At 38.5% G+C, this 21,535-nt stretch overlaps 1 protein-coding gene across 1 annotated transcript in view; it reads right to left on the bottom strand.

Annotated features, from left to right (window-relative positions):
* Positions 1–2,093: 2,093 nt before the first annotated feature.
* Positions 2,094–21,535, bottom strand: part of CDYL2 (chromodomain Y like 2) — a 123,236-nt gene continuing 103,794 nt past the window's right edge. Inside the window, exons 3-7 of the mRNA XM_088476827.1 lie at positions 14,988–15,205; positions 6,613–6,785; positions 5,889–6,099; positions 5,585–5,728; positions 2,094–3,896 (exon numbers count right to left, since the gene is read on the bottom strand). Of these exons, the coding sequence (XP_088332953.1) occupies positions 3,738–3,896; positions 5,585–5,728; positions 5,889–6,099; positions 6,613–6,785; positions 14,988–15,205 (905 nt within the window). The 3' untranslated portion in view covers positions 2,094–3,737. The remainder of the gene's footprint in view (positions 3,897–5,584; positions 5,729–5,888; positions 6,100–6,612; positions 6,786–14,987; positions 15,206–21,535) is intronic.

The following is a 21,535-nucleotide window of genomic DNA, read 5'->3' as shown; positions in this document are numbered from 1 at the left end:
CATTATTGGTTTTAAATGCCCAGTTAGGGATACAGAATATATAATTTTTTTTTTATACTAGAGAACTACAGTAAGAATAACTGAGCATTATGAAGATGCCTTTGAGGAGTCAGCTCACCGATTTCTTCTTAAATCCAAACCGTGTGACCTAAATACATGTGGGCATGCCACCAGGAGTGAAGCACTATTAAATTTAAAAAGACATGAGTCCTTTTATAATTGTGAAAAAAAAAAAAAAAAAGTCTCTTTTAAACGTAATTATTAATTTTTTTTTACAATTCATCCATGTAATTTCTACTGACACAAGAGTAGGTGCTTTCTGGGATGAGACTAGGCTGGAGGTAAAAGGTCAACACAACATACAATAACCTGCAAATATTACATTCCTGAACATTGCATTGGGTCTACTGTCAGAGTAGTCGAACAAATATACACGTGAGGTGGTAAGGACATACTAATATATTTTAAAGGCAGCTACCTATATTCCTGACATAACTAGCACATCATAGCACAACATGTCAAAATAAATCTTAAGCAAGTGTATAATATCTTAGGCAAGACGCTATAAAAATACAGTACTAGAAAATTATACTGTGAGGTCTATTTCTAAGTACATGGCTAGCTTATCTGCTTATTCTAGAAAACTTTATTTCTTCAATTTCTCACAATGGTCCATACTTAGTAGACAAGACACTACCTAGTACCATGAGGATCTCATTGTAAACTGCATTTTGTTGTAATATGTCCCAATACTGGTTGTCTATAAAATAACTTGACTAATTGTTAAAGGGTAAATAACGTTAATTTTGTTCGTCAAGGGAAAATGTCCTGTCATTTTATTAAATCTTACTTTCTGTCAAAACTAAGAAAGTATATAGCATACTGGTAGATACTTTTGTACACAGAAAGTAATGTTGCTAGCAGTCAAGGTAAAAGTGTACCGGTTAAAACTGAACTGTATCAGTGGCACAGCGAATGCAACTATTTTGTGAACGAAACAATTATTCTTTGTGAAAATGGCGCCTATAATTTCTATGGATACTAGTGTACCCATTACTCATACAGAGTGGAGGCAGCCATTTGTGAGTAGATCAATTTTTCGTGACAAGGCAGTCCAGAATTTCAGTGGAAACTAGTGAGATCACTGAGACATCATGCAAGAAGTGCAGTCAGTGGTTTCTAGAAAATAGGTATATTGATTTCCCATGAATCAGTTGTGCAGCTCACAAAACGCCTGGCTCCACAGGTACACTTTAAGGTGCATACACACTAGACGATATGCTCCCTGAGCGATATCGTCTAGTGTGTCCCCGGCAGGCTGTGCTCAATGTCGTTCATGACATTGAGCACAGCCGCTGAACGATATCATTAGCGATATCGTTCAGCGCCGGGCTCTCTCACCCATTCCCTGACATGCAGCAACCTGACGAGGTTGTCAGGTTGGCCTGCATGTCAGCCCGATGAACGAGGATGACGAACGACCCGCGGGAACGCGCGTCGTCGTCATCGTTCATCTTTTTTGTGTTAAAAATGGACGATAAAGTGGACGACTGAACGATAACGATATCGTTATCGTTCAGTCGTCCACTTTAATCGCCCAGTGTGTACGCACCATAAAATTATAACCACTAATTCCAATGAAACTATCCCCCCAGTAGCCAAATTTACAACTGACAAGAGAGCTTGCTTGACCATGCCAATATTTTTTTTAAAAATAAACCTTTCATGGACAATGGCATTCCAGTTTTTTTGCTTTGTAAGAGATTTTGCAATATACTGTACATCTTGTTTTCAATTTTTTTTTTTAGTTGCTTGTATACATTATAATGAATGTAGGCAGTTCCACTGCTGTAGAAAACTCAGAAAGGGGAATCCCTACTTTCAAGAACAGTGGGAATATTACAGGTCAGGTGACCACCACATTGTTATTCAAAAATACTAGACGCATATGTAATTTTTCTAAAGGAGAAAGTAAATTGTATCCCCTTTAATAAGTTTGAGTGCAAACAAAATAGTTAATCAATAAATAAAATCAGTATTAAGCTATTACAGAGTCTAAATAAAATGGAAAAACTCAGTTATGCATTTACAAGTTTGCAGTTCAACTGTTAGTTTATGTCAGCCATTTTCAGGAGTCTCAGAAATCTGCAAGAGTTTCACATACAGCAATAATACATCCATTGCAATTTTAAGTTGCTTTTATAGATGGGGAAACCCGTTTCAATTGTTTCAGGAACGCCCTTTATACCCAAAGATAAGTCAAAGTGCTAATCAAATAAGGTGACTAAGGGACAAGGGAGACCAGCTAAAACTTATAACAACAATAATAATAGTTTTACAACCTCTCAGCTGCATGTATATACTTTGTAACAATACAAACATTAAATAAATATCAGAAACAAAAAAAATAAGCATTTCAAAGCAAAAAATTACAAACCCCCATGTTTTTTTTCTTTTAAACAAACAACACAAGGTTCATCATATTGTATATTTTCGCACACTAGCCTATCATTTTGTTTTAGATGGAGCTAGGTATGTCAATCTACAAATAATAACGCTAAGGGAGGAATTCACTGCTTGGCGATGTACCGCCACAATGTTTGGCTGTGCACAGCTCCGAGCCACCATAACTAGGGACAGAACATTGTTTAAGGTGGTTGGTGGTGGCCGCAACAAGCCTACCATGGAAATCCCCAGTTACAGTCCCCTCATGCCTGCATTTGCTGATCCACACTACGCTAAAACCACTTCAGATTCAAAAAGGCAGCAGAGTTTTAAGTATTCGTTGCCTGTGACACTCCCATGACAATAGGAAGTCTAGTAGAAGTCACGACAACGCCACTGAATTGTTGACAAACGCAAGAGCGGCACCGATCCTTACAGGCATGAATGGGCCCAACAACTGAAAGAACCTTGCAGTACATTTCTGCATTTCAATGCACTAAACTCTAATTCATGTTAAGTTGCAGGTAGAGGTCACCATTAATAAAAATAAGCTTTGCCACACTACTCGTAAAGGAAAAGGGTCACTGACATTTAATGCAACAGGACTTCCTTTACATTTTTTTTTTTTGGTGGTATAATATATAACTACATTGCTAATAATATTTAGCATGAAATGAGTAAAAGTGGAAAAATGCCCAAAGAAAAAACATTTGAACTTTTACCCTTGGAAAGAAACTTCGAAACAATAAATTAGTTCAGTTGGCTAATTTACAGTACAGAAGAAAACAACGAGTTTTACTCCAAAACAACAAATAAAACAAAACGAGAATAAATCCAAACAGCTGAACAAACTATATATACAAATCATCCAATACTTAAGTACAAGAAATAAACAATCAAAAAAAGGTACAAAGTGCAATTCTCACATTATTACTTCAACTAGGTTTTCGACGAGTGTCATCGTTAAGTTCATGTAGCGAGTGAAAGAACTTAGTACAGCTCACGCAGTATTTCTGTCCTGGTGGCTGATGGAATGTAATCCATGTATTATGGAGATGGAAGTTTCAGTACTCCGTGAATTGTATATGCTTCTGGAAGCCTGTACCAAACTTATTGTTACATACGAAGAAAAAATAAAATAAAATCTGGAAGCAGTATGACCAACTCTGTGGAATACCTCATTGCATAATTTCGGGCACTGGCAAAACAATGTCTCAAGCATCTTTCAAGGTTATCGCAGACGTGAAGACGGAAGTGGAAAGAAAACTTTCTTTAGTCTGATGGGGGAATAATCAGACTTCATAGATTTTGTCCTGTAAGTAGCTGAATAGAGAGTCCAGGCCCTTGGGTGAGCTCCAGAGTTGTTTCAACATCTGACATTCCCGTTCATTTACATCCACCAGAACTGATTTTAGGAAGCTTCTGACTAGACATTTGGATTCCTCTAATACCTGAAGGGAGAGAACGCTGCCACTTAAAAGGGTAGAGAACTATTTATATAAAAGGACAATCTACACACACACAGTATATATACACACACAAATGTCCTGACTGACTGACTCACCAACGCCTAGCTCAAACCCCTACACCTAGAAACATGTAATTTGGGGGGTATATGCCTTTCATGACGTAGGTACCTACTAAGCATGGATTTTTTGAAATTAGGTTGTGAAAAACGCAAAAGTTTCCTCCCCCTGTGCAATGTCCTGACTGACTGTCTCTTCAACGCCCTGCCCAAACCCCTTAACCTAGAAACATTAAATTTGGGGAGGATAGTCCTTCCATGACGTACAGATGTGTCCACATACATCTATCCTCCGTGCGCTACAAGTCACGTTACACATAACGCGAGTGCCGTGCACTCGGTAGAGCGGAGCAACTTTTCCCCTTAAACAGATGCGAATAGGACACGCAAACAGCTTCAGTTGATTAAAATAATATTCTGTGTGCAACTGCAGGTGTATCTGCATGAGAAATGCTGCGTTACAGTGCTTAAGATTTTCAACGCATTGTGAATAAGACACATTTTAAACGAAAAAAGTTGCATGAAAATACGATTTGCTCTACCACTAAAAAGGCTGTTTAACGTGAAGGAAGGCTAGATGTATGTGGACACATCTGTAAACACAGACTAAGCAGAGATTTTTCTAAATACGACCACTTAAGGGGGTGTAAAGTGGTAAAATGTTTCCTCTCGATCGAGGTGATTGGGTGACAAAGCAACATGTCCCAAGTGCTGTGGGACTATAAGCTCATTGTCTGGGATCTAGTGGTGACTTCAGTGGTGGGGCTGCAGCACAGTCCAATATTCAAATAGGGGAGCCACACCAACTGCCAGTGATGTTTGGCAGCAATTGGGGTGGCAGTTGGAGGGCTCCCTTTATTTGAATATTGGACTGCGCTGCAGCCACACCTCTGTACTCGACACACTCGTTTACACCAAAGCCATAAAATAAAGTAAGCTAAGATGGTAAGCAAGAAATGAAAATATATAAGGTCTACCTGGGTGAAACTAGGTACATCAGCTAGTATGCTATAAGGATGTAAGAGATAACTGAAGAGTTCAGTGGAACACCTGGGACTGGGGCTCTTTTGTTAGGGAGCAGCTATGAACAATCATATGTATTACTCCTTATTTTAATGTTGCACTATATTTGTCATTTACACGCTGTATATCTGAGCAGCCAATCAGATTGCAGAGTCATCACTCCAGAATTTACAGTGAATAACAAAGCAATACAGCATAACTGTGGATGGAGCACTACGAGACACAGGTAGCCATACTGTGGATGGAGTGGGACACTGGTCGCTACACTGTGAAGGGAAAGGAGAACTGGCAGCTACTTTGTGAAGGATGAGGGATAAGTTTATTGGTAATGATTATAGTGTTTATTATAAAATATAATATTTAGATTTTACACTGACTACTTGCCTAGGTGGCAGTACCAAAAATACAGCAACCAGAACTCACATCCTTAGTCCATTGTAGACAATGGCTGCAAACAGAGGCCCCAGATAGAGGGAACCCAGGACACATCATGTTTTCCTGGGTATATTGGCATAATGATTTATCTCGTCACAAATGGCAGTGTAATGGGTTCTGTCAGCACATGATCACACAAAGGCAGAAGCACCTTACCATAGCACTACAGGCAGCCATCTCTTTTACTCGGAGCATAACTTCTTGACTGAACGTTGTTGGCCAAAAAACTTGTGAGACCAGGCCTCTGCTGCATGCCTCTTGTGCGGTGAGCTTCCTCCCACAAAACAGCATCTCATTAGCCTATGGAGGAAGAGCTTTGATGGTTAATGCCAAAAACGTGGACATTTAGAATAGTCAAGCTCTAAATCTACTAAAGCTGTCCATTATCATTATCAAACCAGAACTCAGGTTTAAGTGGATCATAGTGGAAAACAGATATTTTGAAATAAAAACAACTCACCAGAGCGACACCAAGTATCTGAGGGAACGTGTATGAAGAGCAGCCAGCGGGGGTCAAGCGGATAGTGGCATATGGAGTCTGGAACCAAGCCTTTTCACTTGCCCAAACTATGTCACACAGAGGTAAGATGGATGCCCCCAAGCCAAGAGCCGGGCCATTGATGGCAACCACAATTGGTTTCTTGAATTGGATGAATGCCTTTACAAAATCCCTTAAAAAGAAACATTTTTATTGGATTTAAAAGCGAAAGTGGAAAATAATTCTGGTCACACATGGGCCTATCCGGTCATTTGTCCTCAGCGCTGAATGAGAGAATCAATGTTCAAACTGGCCACCTGTGGCCTATAATGATCTATACAAGTAGAGTCAGATCATTATTAAGAAATGTGCTAGTTTTGGGGACATACTGTACATAGACTACAAGTGAGGGGTGTATACAGGGTAAGAAGCCTGGGGTTTCCAAAAGCAGCACATCCTTTCACAAAGTTTCACACTACAGCAATAGTAGAATGAATATATTCTAAATTATTTCTATATATATATATATATATATATATATATATAAAAATGTAATTCAAATAAAACCATATCATAGTGCTGAAATCACACTGTAACCAGATATTTCAGTTATTTACCAGTAATTAAACTTTTGTTAATTATTACAAGGTATTTTAATTGTGTCCCAATACTCTAAGCTATATAGAAGGAGCTAATGTTCACATACCGTATTGCTTCTGCAATCCTTGAGCTTTCCTTCCTCCTGTCTGTAGATAACCTCCCGATAAGGTATGAATAATCAAGACCACTGCAGAATACACTACCGACAGCACTAAGCAGCAGGAGCTTACTGTCATCAGATGAAGCATTGCACAAAGCCCGCCGGACCTCTTTCATAATCTAGTGTAGGAGACCAACATAACATCACTGAACAGATCTCTAGTAGTAGATAATTATAATAAATTTCAATAAATTATATATATATAATACATACATTTTATATATATATATATATATATATATATATATATATATATACATACATACACACACACACACATATATATATATATATATATATATATATACTTAAACATTTAAAAAAAAAATTGTCAACAACTTTTTGAACCTATTATAATTATTGCATCAAAATCCTGTTGATAAATACACCTTGTATCATTTCATGTCTTTATGGCAGTGGTTCTCGAACTCGGTCCTCAGGACCCTATACGTCACATTTTCCATGTCACCCAGCAGGAGCACAGGTGTACTCGTTACTCACTGACACATTGTAAGAGATTCACAGGTGGAGCTAATTATTTCACTTATGATTCTGTGAGTAGACCTGGAAAACATGCACTGTTTGGGCTCCTGAGGACAGAGTTTGAGAACCTGTAATTTAGTGAAAGCACAGATCCAACATTCTCTTATATTCTCTTTGATTGAAAAAGTAAATAAGGCTATAGGGCAGAGGCTCCCAAATTCTGCCATTACAGTCCATGTTTTAAGGATATTCATACTCGAGCACAGGTGACTAAATTAGTAACTCAGTCAATTTGTTTTAACCATCTGGACTCAAGCATGGATACCCTTTAAATCGGGACTATAATGGTTGAGTGTGGGAACCTCTGCTACAGGGTAATCGACTCCAAGTTTTGAAAATATAAGAATGATCACAAAAAAAAAAACAAGGTAACCGCCAAGGACCTCCGGCCCTTTAATTCATGTTCAACAAGATCTTCACAAGGAAAACACTAACGGGTTGTCAAAACTGCCGATCATCGGCGGCTTTGACAGATTTATAACGGCAATAGAAATAAATGCTAAGCACGCCTGATGTAGTATTTATTTCTATTACCATTTTAAATGTGTCAAAACTTTGAAAACACTCAGGTTAGTAAATATACTCCTAAATCTCTGCTCTCCAAGAAGAACATTGTCCAGTTGTATTTGATAAAGACCATTAGTAAAAAACCTTTTGATGAGAAAAAAAAAAAAGAAACTCTCTGGTCTAAGTACCAAAATGCTGTACTCCAAAAACAGAACAACATGATGATTCCAACTGCTTCACAACCACTAAATAGATCATCATGAAAATTAACCTTAAGATGAGACCAGACGTAGATAAATACTGCAGATTTCTGCTCCCCAGATCCCAAAATAAATCAGAATTCTGAATGGTAAGTCACAGTTCAACTTGCACAAGCAGGACCGAACTTCATCTGCATCTCATACAGCTTTGCTCAACTGATTTTTGCCAGGTGGACATTACCATCTGTTATCACCTTCAGATAGTGATTAGATTATTATGAGGTCATGTTAAGGGGGCCTATCCATTAGGCGACCTGAAAAACTGAACGACTAGCGTTCAGTAATTCAGGTCACTGGATGCGGTGCCCACACTGAATGGCGTTCACTGAACGTCTTCCAGTGCAGGATACCGACCTCCTATCTGGGAACATGTGGAACCTGACGATCGTCGTCAGGTTGACCAGCATGTTCTGTAGATAGTCGGGGTCAGCAAGGACCCAGCGTGCACGTGCATCGCTGATCCTTGCCAGCTATCCATTAGACAACTTTCTGAACGTTCCGACCAAAGGCTCCTGGTTTTGGTCGTATCGTTCAAAAAGTCGTGTAATGGATAGGCCCCTTTAGAGCTCTAGTAATGTTGCCATGAGAGATTTTATATTTGAAAGTCGCTTTGCAGAGTTTTATTCTTCCCTCTATTTAAATCTTTCATCATGGGATCTTTGTCTCCTATCTTGATGCCATGGGTGGGATATAATTCCTTTTTTTTTTGGTACTGTATGTCCTGGGAAATACGTATTATGTTTTATTGAATTATTGTGTTTATTATAAGATTGAGAGACTTCATCCTTCCACCAAGTGAATTCGGGTGCTGGTGGACCTGTAGCAGCAGAAGGCGGCCATAACCTAGCCTAGAGACATGTATATACAGATGACACTCACCTTTCTTCCCAATTGCTTCAGCTAAGAAAATTTGGTAGGACTATATTCATTTGTTTGTTTATACTTTTGAGGTATCTCAAATACTCACAACCCGACTGTATATTAACTAAAAGAAGGTTCTCCCTTATTTTTGGTTTATCCATTTTGTGGATATCAGTAAGCAGCCAATCAATTTGATAGCAATCATTGGCATCACTGACTAACTTTTCTTGAACACCCCCCTATGACAGACTGAATTTCTCTTTATTTTTTGGAGACTGAGACAGCTTTTTCTCTGTACTTACAGTGGCTGCGTCTGCAATCATAGCCCCAACTCTTTGCGGCATAATGTAGTGATTTGTGGGTCTATGTTGGAATTAACAGTTTAAGTGCTCCAGGGTATAAACAGCCTGGCTATACCCCTTACATAATATTTGTTCCAGAACTGGAGACTTCTGTATACAACATGAGAGCATTAATTTTCTAGATACACATCAGAATGGCAATAGGAAGATTCTACTAGTATCTTCTGTGATATCTAAACTTTCCTTTACGTTTAGCTTCTGTGCTCTTGAGGCTACAGTAATTACATTAGCAGAACAACAAAAGAAAGCCGGCTTCAACAGATTGCCTAGAAATACTCCCTTCCTCCTGTGACCACGACAGAGGTGGTTAAAAATCGTGAGAATTCCCAAGAGTGTTGGTCGTCATGGAAACCCCACTTCTCTTTTCACCTAGATCTTCCTTACAGTTAGTCAATATCCTCACTTTCTCCGCTTGATCCCAGGTGGGCCAGTCCCTTTAAACCCAGAGGTGTCATGTCCTATTATTACATCGCCCCTGAGGTTTGCTACGGTGTTGATAAGTGAAGACTTGTTACTATTTTGGGTCTATCTATGTATAGAGCATCTCCCTGTACACTGCTCTCCCACCAACATAGATACATTGAAGACTTTTCACATTGCTTTCTTACTGTTTAATGTGTTATTGTCTAAGTTTGAGCGGACAGAATACATCAGAAGGAACAAACATTACCTTTAATAAGTGCTTAGTTACGATGTACTGATATTAATTTAATTACCTAGGAGCAGCTACTCTGTTTGATAATAAAAAAAAAATCCAATTATAGATATTGTGCTAGTTTAGCTCTTTACATGTGGCAGCATATGTTGACTGAGAGCAAATGGAGAACAATTAAAATTCCATTTTCTAGAAAGTAAAGTACATTGCGCAACATTACTCTGATGTTCCACTACAGCTGTTAAATAGCTACAGTATTAAGCTGCGTACACACTGTACAACTTAAATGAACGATACGAATGATAACGACATCGATCATATAGTTATCGTTCATAGCGTGCATTTTTCAGCCACCAACAACCTGCGATGCGTGGGCACGTATGGTCGATGTCGACCATCACTCGTGCCTTCAGGCCAACCTGTTCGATATCGACCAGGTTACTATAGGGACCCGCGATCGTTGATCGCAGGTCGTTATAGTTGTTGGTGGGTACATGATGTGCTGGATGATCGATATCGATCGTAATGCACACCCGGGAGATCGAACAACTATATCGTTATCGATTGTCAAGTGTGTACGCACCATAACATCCTCACTCCATTCTGGACAATTCAGGCTCCTTTCACATGTTTATACCTGTGTGCTAATGGCATCTGAGTCAAGGCAGAAAGCTACAATCATCTGAACTGCTGTTACATCACTGGTCCTGCACAGGGTTTGTGAATCTACCAGCCCCCATTGTGCAGATCTGATAAGCAATGCTGCTGGACCTTTTTAAAATTATGTAGTGTTCCCACTAGGCTGTTTTAGCTGGGCGCTGCACAATTTTGAAACTCTAAAATGCGCCCTGTCCTTATGGCGGGTCCCCGCTAAAATAGCCGGCCCGCTGCCATCTCCACCCGCTGTGCTTTCCTCCCATACTCCAATACAAAAAGTGAGTTGATTAATTGGATTCTGACACAATGTGACCATGTGTTTGTGTGTGTGTGTGTGTGTGTGTGTGTGCAGTGCACATGTATGTTACAGAGTTTACACTGTAAGCTCCAATTGGACAGGGACTGATATGAATAACAAATATTTTCTGTACATGGCTACATACATTGGTGGCACTATAAAAATAAATGATAATGTATAGCATTTGATCAAGGATACAAAATATGCACCTTTGTTTCAAATATAAACTTTACATCAATATGTATTCTTTCTGCGGAGCCCTGTAGAGATTGGGAGGGCGGACGATCAGGCCCTGTATTTGTGAAAAGACCATATATATATATATTATATATATATATATATATATATATATATATATATATATATATAATATATACACATACACACATGCAGGGCCGGCATTCTGCTAATTTTACGGGTGAAATTTATAACACAGTAACTTTAGAAATTGTTATTTACATAGGATTGTTTAAGAGCAACGGAATATGCTTGTGCTGCAAAAATGATTGTTAATAATTACTTTTATACGGAATCAGTATGATTTACCGCCGGCCGCTGAAGCCCGACAGGGGTGAAGATCCCGAAGCTAGAAAGGTAAGTACTAACTAACCTATTTTTACCCCCTAACCGTAACCCTCCTTTAGGGGTGCCTAACCCTAACCCTCCCCCCCCCCCAAGTGCCTAACCCTAACCTCCCCCCCTTCCAACAGCCTAAATCTAAGTCTCCCAGGGGGGGGGTACCTAACCCCAACACACCCTTCCCCTAGCCCACCCCTAACCTCCCGAGGGGTTGCCTAACCCTAAGTCCCCCCTGGGAGCCCCTAACCTAACCCTCCCTCTGCGTCCGGCTTACCTTCGATCGGTAAGCCGGGTGTTGGGCTCCCGGCGTAGGTCTAATGACAGGGGTCGGGATTTCGATGCCTGTCATTTGTACCTTGCCGGAATTAGACAGTCGGGAAGCCGGCGGTCGGGATTTCGTCCGTCGGCTTCCCGACTGCTTCCTTTTTATACAAGTGAATTGTTACTGAGTATTTTATGGAATAATAAAAATAAAAACATTTATAATAATTATAGATATTGGAAGTCACCTCCGAAATCGGAGACTGGCTTTATATGGACATTCTTTACACTATGGGAGTAATTATTATTATCCTGTATATTAATACTTTGTACCAGTGCAATGAGGAGGGTTAAGTGATTTCCAGTTCTTGACATTACACAGATGAGATACAGCAGTGGCTGGAGCCATGGTGATCTAATGCAATAGTAGGGTGGTCTTGTGGGACTCTCCAGATAAAGCTGTATAGGCTGGTACAAAGTATAAATCCGGGCTGGAGGATGATCCTTTAAAGCTTTGAGATTTTGTAAAAATGGTCTAATTAACATTGTCCACACCACATATAGGTTTACCCGTTCCTCAATAACTTTTACGGCCACTTGCAGAGAACTAATATTTATGTTTCTACTGCCATAGAATAAGCATATGTTAGACTGTTTGAAACATCTACTTGTGGACTGGAGGTCTCAGGTGACAAGTATAAAAAGTGTGTTTCATAAGATAGAAGTCTAAGCTGTCATACTGTACCTAATGTTCAGTCTAGCACCCTGCACCTGTCTCAACCTGTACAGTTCCTCTTTTCTCCCTGGGATGTTGCTCTCTACTCTGGTGCTTCTATAGCACACTCAGCTGAAGCAACAAACTGCTGAGATAGAGACCGCAGTGTGCTAGAAGCACCAGAGCAGAGCGTGACACCCCAGGCAGGAAAGTTGCGCTGCATTGTGACAGGTACAGGGTGCTAGAATGAACATTAGTGTACCCTCCTCTATTTCCTCATCATGTCAATACAGCCTGGCAGACCAGGTAGAGTTTAGCACCATCTTGTGGAATATTCGGCACATTCCAAATATTGCTGATGGCTCACCTATCAGGTTTCTTCCTCCAGCACAAAAATAACTCCCATCCACAGTTCAATTCGTAATAAAAATTAAATAATGAAAAAAAATGGTCAGAATACAAGTGTGGATTCCATCTGCAATAATTAAATAAAGCCCTAGGAAGGACTCAGCACAGCATTTTTCTATGGGGGAAGGGGAGGCTGCATAAGTACAGCATGATGCCCGACCCCCTCCTATAGGCTATCCCGCTCAATTCTGAGAGGGTATGCAGTCGACTTGCCGACATTCAGAAGGTCCCCATTCAGAATGTTGACTGTCGGAATGTTGATAGGGTAATTAGGTTAACAATCAATACTGACATGTTCAGAATGTGAAAAATTTAACATGTCGAAATCAAAAAGTTGACAAATGGATTTTTGTTGATTTTTAGGGTTAGATTTAGGTTAAAATATCCAACAAACCATATGTTGACATTTGGTGTCAACATGTTCCATGACGACATTCTGAAAGAGTTAACATTTTAACCATGTCAACAGAGCAGGGTGCTATTCCAGGTACTCTGCTAGCCAGAAGCAAGGGCCAGCGATGGTACCGCCCACAGAGAACTGTGCGGTGGCACTGGTCGCACACCTGAAGTTACTGCCCTGGCGGAGTGTGTAAGTTGCGTCAGGTGCCATATGATACAAAAAGGGTAGGTGCATGTGGACACGTCTGTAGTTCCGTGAAATTTGAATTACGCAAAATAAAGCTGCAAAGTCACTAACCTCTAAGGCCAGGACTACAAACCTTAAATTAGCCTCCTTTAAATTGTTTGAGAATAATTTATTATTTTTTTATTTTAGCAAACCATACTCCAATGTGATCGCTCATAAAATAACCAGATTTGGAAAGCAAAGAAATTGAGGAACATAAAGTTAACAGATTTTATTTATACACATCTCCCAGTGGGTTCAAAAGCTTTTCTTTTTAGATAGAAAAACAATTCTAAGATAATGAAAGCGGATATAAAAAAAGAAAAAAGAAATAAAACTCAACAATGAATGTTCTAAGGCCGGCCATACACGGTAAGATTTTTTTATAAGATATGCGCGATTTCGATCGATCGCAACGATTAATCGTGCATATCGTGTGTGTTTTGGCATGCTGTACGACGGCGATGCGCGTCCCCGCCGTCGTACATCGGCATCGTAGATCTTATGGAAAAAACATCTGTGATCCGTCATGCTGGTAAATAGGTAAACGAAGCATCTTGTAAGATGCATCGTTTACCATTCACAGCAGCATGCAATTCATCGGGCTGAATTTCAAAAAGTATCGAGGTGTCGTACGTTTTCAAATCGCCCCGTGTATGGCCCGCATAAGTATTAATATACTAAAATAGTAAATCCTTGGAATAAAGCTCGGCAAAGTGAAAACAGAAAGATGTCACTATAGCTTTGGAACAGGCGTGATATGGTAATGGTCTAACACAATACTTGGTCTAACACATTACTTGTGGTCTAACACACTAATTACACATTAGTGATGGTCTAACACACTAACCAAATCCTTATCCTTTGCTATGATATTTAGGAACACAAATGGTGTATCTACGCTGAGTCAAAAAGTCATACATTTTCATTCTATGTAAGCGGCTCTAGAACAGAAAAACTCAATAATAATAAAAATTGTTTAATTTATGCTGCACGGATGATGTAATGATTATCATTACTCCCTCAGGTAGGTCTTAGGTTTGATTACTACTATGGCCATAACTGTGTAGAGTTTGTATATTCTCCTTGTGCTTGCGTGGGCTTCTTCCGAGCTCTCAGATTTCCTCCCACACACTAAAAATACACTGATAGGTTAACCAAAAAATGAACCTGTGTGTGTGTCCATTTGGTAGGGAATATAGATTGTAAGCACCACTGGGGAAAGGACTGATGTAAATGTCCAAACATTTTCTGTAAAGCGCTGTGGAATATGTGTGAGCTATAAAAATAACTGGTAATAAATACCTGGTAATACACTTGTTTATGCTGTACTACTAGCATATCTGAGAAATAGGGATACATATAATTGATTTGACTGTTAAGCTGCTCATTCTGTGATCTAGATGTTCAACACAACAGGCCACGTGTTTGACCGAACTATATAAATAGCAATTTGTAGGTAATATTTAATTTACACAGTAATATAATTATCCTCATTTTAACATTCCAGCACCATATGCAGGACTTTATATACAGATTTCCTTCAATGCCTTTGATAATGAAAGAGAAAAATACAGAAGGTTAACTTACATCGGGTGTCAAGGCGTTGTTATCAGACGTCTGACTGGATAGAAGTATATGAGTGAAGCCATCTTCTTTCCTGACGACAATGTCCCGGAATCGGCAATTACTTTCGTTTTGACGGACACTATATCTCAGTCGCTTATCGAAGACGTAATCCTTTTCCAAATCTAGTTTCCGTTTTATGGGACTATGTGGGCCCAATCCGCCGTTTGTCAATGATTCTCCTTTAAATATATTTAAAAACAATTTACAAAGAAGTACATTTAAATAACATCAGTTTTAGAATAAGAAAAACATGTAAAAATAATTAGCGGCAACATCCTTTGATTTGGGGTGTTCCTTTGTAACTACTGTAAAGTCCCCTCAATACTGCAGTGTTTCCAACTCCAGTCCTCTTAACAAATTTTATGGACATCCAAGCAGGAGTACAGGCGACTCAATTAGTGTATTTTTTATTAAACCACCAGTGCTCAATCGTAGATATCCTTACAACCTAGACCATGCTTGACAACCCTTCTGGAGTTTCTGGGAGACTATCCAATTTTAGTGAGACCTTTTGAACTCTTGGTAAATCATGCAACCTCCTGCGTCCCGCGACCTTCCCTAATGAATCAAAAAATGGTCTCAGCACAAGACTATTGTTCCATAGTGTGAATTTATTATTGTATACACTGAAAATATGTTTACAGGTAAATATATTTGGATAAATTATTTGAATTTATTTTCCTAAGTGTTAACAACATACTGAATTTATTACATATAAATGGACATGGGAGATAGAGATAGAGATATATATATCTCTATCTATGTGATCGCGGTGAGCCAAAAAAAAAGAAAAAAAGTGGGTCCCAGGGACCCCTCACTTCGAAAAATCGGGGCCTTACCTGACATTTTCTGGGTCCCATCTAAATCCCATGAAGCATGTAGCAGATGGCATTGGCCCCGGTAGGAGAATATACACCAAATTGTCCCCAGTAGGAAAAAACAAAAACAATTGCCCCCACATGAAGAAAAACACACACATTGGCCCAGATAGGATACAAAGATACAATCACTGGCCCCGATAGGATAAAAAAAAAAAAAACACCAACACATTGGCTCTTGATAGGATAAAAAATATACAAACATATTGGCCCCCACAGGAAAAAATATAAATACATTGGCCCCCACAAAAAAAAATATAAGCACATTGGCCCCCACAGGAAAAAAGATAAACACATTGATTCAACTTCATTGCACTGCAGCCTGCCCTGCTGTGTCACTGCATCACTGTAGCTGTAGGCGGAATGCAGGTATGTGACGTCATGTCATCGCATCACCGTCTCTGGGTCATGCCAGGATCGGGCTGCATCTGAATCACATGGAAAAGTTCAGCGCTGTCAGACTACAAAGGATGCAGCACTGTGGGTGCAGGCAGAAAAAAAAGAGGGGGTAAATGGTTAAAGCAAAGTGTGTACACTTTCTTATATGTAGTCAGATACTTGGTGACTAATAGCGGGGTGGGCGACCCAGACCCCACCCTGTTTTAGAGTCACAGTTCCAATATGTCTTAAATTTCAGTCAGTCTTGCTGTGTCACCAAGTGACTTTTTATAAGGATTCTGTCCCAGCTAAAATAGGCCTACCTGGCAGACATTCTTTGTTTTTGTGTATCTTTGGGAGTGTATACAGGATTGGTATTGATGGATGAGGTATTGTAATATATTTTCGTTCACTCCCTGTAATTATTATTTTATTTTCATATTTTTCCAAAAGGTTTGACAGTTTTTCATTTATTTTTTCTGCAGGGTTCCCTTTTAGTTTTTTGTAGGTTTTCTTGTCATTTAGCTTCCTCTATATTTCTTTCTTGTCATTGTCAATATCTTGTATGACCACTGCTCCCCCCTTGTTGGCTGGTTTCACTACTATTTTTCTATTATTTTTTTACATTTTGTAGTGCCTCTTTCTCTTTCTTACTTAGATTCGATTTTTGGACTCTCTTAAAGGGTTTATTCCCAATCTCTTTGACCATCCTTACGAAGGTTTCAATATAGCAAAAATTTTTATGTACAGGAAAAAAATATGGATTTGGGTTTAAAAGGGTTCTTACTTCGTTATCCTCTAATGTACTTTTGTCTTGTTCATGAAAGAACTTCTTCAAGGTTAACTTCCTTATGAACCGTTGAAGATCTATAAATGCTTCAAATCTGTCCAAATTGTTGGAAGGGGCATATTTGAGCCCCTTTTTCAATATATTTTCTTCATGTTCTGTAAGGTTATAGTTACTAAGGTTATAAATCTTTGTATATTCTATAGGGTCTTCCTTTAGTTGTTCCTGTATTCCAGAGTACTCGTTCATATTATTTGTATTTTTTTCTTTTAATTTCTTATACTATAGTGTTTCTTATGATGTTCCTTTGTGGAAGTCAATCCTCGTTTTCCCCTTCCAGTTTTTACCTTTCTAGGTTTCTGTTCCTTGATCTAAAACTAATCTTTTTCATCTAGATCCCTAAGTAGGTCAAACCTCTCTGAAAGTTGTACTGAAAACTTAAGAGGGGAATGGGGTTTCTGGTAGTATGTTCTATCTCTTTCTTGTCTCCTATAGTGTGGAGATCTCGGAACCCTCCTATATGATCCTTGGTAGTCTGATGAGTCATTCCTCCTCCGTTCCTGAAATTTGTAGAGATTCTGGCCAGGTTTGTCGAAGCGCATATAAACAGGAGTAGATCCCCCCCCTATTAGAGAGTCTATTTTCAACTTTATTATTATTGTTGATTAGAGAATTCAGTCTATAGGGTTTATCAGATCTTAATATTATATCTACATCCTCATTCAATCTCACTTTATTATTCCAGAAATTGGGTTCCTTTGGCTTAAAGAAATTATTTTCCTTTCTTGTAATGAGATGTTGTTTTCTTTCTCTAAAATCTTTAATATCTCTCATATATTTTTTTCCTCTGCATTAGCTCTTTCTCATTGTACATAATCTTGACCAAAATCTTTTGTTCCCTCTCTTTATAGTCTTGAAGTTCTGAAAACTGTTCTACCATTTCTTTAAGGGAGTCTACTGTATTTCGGTTTCTACCTCTTTTAATTAATTCCCTCCTTCCCTCACTATAAGTCTCATAAGCCACAGGGAACAGTAATCGATAATACGCAGCCATTCTTTTTCGAATGCTGGTGATTTATTTGTGAAGGTCGGTAGTTATATCAAGTCTTAGGCCCCTGGATATAATTTCATCCGCTAGGTACCTTTCCAATGATATCAGTTCCCACCAAATATTCTAATATTCTAATTTTATCATAATACTCTCCAAACCCTCATCCTGGAGTTGTACAGACTTCTGTTTATTCATAAACATTTTAAAATTTTCTTTTTGTGCAAACATATTTATGAGTAAACTATGGTGATGCTGTAGATCTCCTATGCCAGATGACAGGGATTATATACTGAAGGTAAAGAAATATAGGATTCTACTGCGCACAGAGGCGGCTGCAGTGGAGGAGTACTAGAGGAGGACCATCCACCTCCTAAGGGGTCCGTATATAGAAAAATTAAGTACAACTCACTACTGCGCACAGCCAATATAGATTAAGTCATTGTCAAATATATATACAATACCAACATACAACAATAAGAAATACTATATATATATATATATATATATATATATATATTTAAAACAATGGATCTGAATAATATAAAGTCACTTATTTTATTAAAATCCAGGTCCTATCCCAGGTCAATAGGGAATTTCAATACTATCAGTGTGGGAACTCTTTGTCTTTCTCCTGGGATGATTGACTCTTTATCCCGTACTTCTCAGAAACGGGGAAAAAAAGGGGGGAGACCAAAGGTGTTGATAATGGTGTTGATAACAATAGTCCCCCCCCCAAAAAAAAAGTTTATATTATCGACTATATTGCTCCCCTTTATATCAAAGACGTACAAGTAGTCATACCGTACTCACGTAAATACGGAGTCTTTCAATCAACGTTCTTTATATGGTTCATATAGTAGATGGAATATCCACTCACATATATAATATCAATAGACACAATAAACAAGATTATGGTCATACCCCAACTCACGGTAAGACATGCTGAGACGTACGTGTCAAAGTGTCTTTGGATAATCCCCATGATTCTTCCCTTTTCTCCTGTTCTCCTTGTTCAACTCGTGTCCCATAAGGGATACGTTGGATTATACAAAATATATGTCAGGAGCGGGACAGGGTTCCAACAAATTAAGGGAAGCAATATAGCAGATAATATAATGTTGGTTTTTTGGGGGGGACTATTATCATAAAAAAACATACTACACCATTGGTGCCCCCCGTTTTTTTTTCTTATTTTCCCTTTCCTGAGGAATACGTGATAAAGAGGAACAATTTAAGAAGAAAGGATACGACCCAATGACATTGGAAAAACCATACTATAAATATGCATCATGCAAGAGAGAAGATGTCCTGGTCAAGAAAGACAAAACGAAAAAGAAGAAAGATACATTAGGAATACCTTTTATTACAAGTATAATAGCCAACACAAAGAACTTGGATACACAGTTAAAAAACATTGGGGATCATGATTGAAGGATCCAGTGATAATTAAATACCTCTGGGGAATACGGGATAAAGAGTCTATCATCCCAGGAGAAAGACAAAGAGTTCCCACACTGATAGGATTGCAATTCCCTATTGACCTGGGATAGGACCTGGATTTGACAAAAAATAAGTGATTTTATAATTATTCAGATCCATTGTTTTAACACACACACACACACACACACACACACACACACATATTATATATATATATATATATATATATATATATACTCACACACACACACACACACTATTTCTTATTGTTGTATATTGTTATTGTATATTTACTTGACAATGACAATCTATATTGGCTGTGCGCAGTAGTGGGTTTAACTTAACATTTCTATGTACGAACCCCTTAGGAGGTGGATGACTCTAGTACTCCCCCACTGCAGCCGCCTGTGTGCGCAGTAGAATCCTATATTTCTTTAACTTCAGTCTATTATATTTTTGTTTGCACATAGCAAAGAAACTTGGCAACATAGATGCTCTGTGAGTAAAATACTGTTTTATGATCATGTTTTTGCATTACTGTTAGTTGCTTAGTGGTTTGGGTTTACGAGTGGTTTGTCCAAATTAACGGCTTGTAAAGTACAAATAACCAGTGATTATTTTCAGATTTTTCCGACACTGCATCTTCAAGAGCCTTGGTAATACTGCATTGATTTCCAGGTATTTTACACAGACTGAAGCCTTTTCTGGTCTGATACCACTTAGCAAGAATGCTTCAATCACTTAAATAAAAATCTTTTTGTGACCAGGGAGATCTCTTTATTCTGAGTGTTTATTCCGTAAATACAAAGCCACAGCCATGCAATGTTCTCATTCTGTAGCATTCCCTGGCATTTCTCAGGCTTGTGTAAAATGTAATGGTTTCTGAAGGCTGGGAATTTCACTTAGCACTCAGTAAATAGGATATTTTCTGGTAATTATGGCCAGACTGGCAAACCCACTTCAATAAGAGTAAGATCAGCTTAGTACTAGAATACATGGATGTCAGGAAAGGGTAGGAGCATGCTCGACGTGTGCCCACGAAACATCCTGTGACATCGTCCCAACGGAAAAAGCTTCAAATTTCAAACAAAGCCTCTGGTTGGCTCTGAAAGCTCATATCATCTGTGTCAATTTAAATAATGCTGAAGGCAATACTACAGTACATACCAAAGTGAGAGGGGCACAAGGATATAGCTCTTAATTATTTTGTATGGGTTAATTAACTTTAAATTGCAATGAGGCTTTTACTGAGTACGTACTATTGCTATTGGATTTCCTGAAAACTGCCTAACAGGCATATATAGAAGAGCAGAACAAACAATACTGATTTCATACCTTCCCTCAAAGTTTGCTGTATAGGAGTGTGATTGAGAGTTCTATGTACTTAGCCCTGGAGAGAGATAAAGTGGACGGAGATAAAGTACCAACCAATCAGCTCCTGTCACTTTGCAGGCTGTGTTTGAAAAATGACAAAAAAACCCCAAAAAACTGAAGAATGACAGCACTCCCTATATGATCTTAATGGTGCGAGAAAAAGCTGCTGCCCAAAAACAAGAGTTGTGCAATTACTTCAAATACTAAGGAACAACTGATTGGCTGCGCTAATTCAACAACACATGATGAGATGGTTTGGAACATAATTATTTGTGAATAATATAAAATAATAATTTTAATTAAACAATTGCATAGTATAAATATAAAATCCTGAATTGTGCATATATACTTCGTACAATGCTATTAAATTGAAAAACATACATATAAATATAAACAATGGGTTAAAAATATAATGCGAAAAATAAAAAAGGGGGGGGGAGGAATGAAACAAAGGAATAAAAAAAAAAAAAAAATTTTGAAGATAAAAAAATCAATATAGTTAATCAGTTCTTCCTGATTGTGTTGTTGTAACAAGGCTGAAGGTTAGAAATGTATCCTTATAATATAGATACTTTGTTTCATGGCAGTATTTGTGTGGCTG

The sequence above is a fragment of the Taudactylus pleione genome, unplaced genomic scaffold (assembly GCF_031769625.1).
Source record: "Taudactylus pleione unplaced genomic scaffold, aTauple2 ptg000195l, whole genome shotgun sequence".
NCBI lineage: Eukaryota > Metazoa > Chordata > Amphibia > Anura > Myobatrachidae > Taudactylus > Taudactylus pleione.
This window is presented reverse-complemented; position numbering and strand designations above follow the sequence as displayed.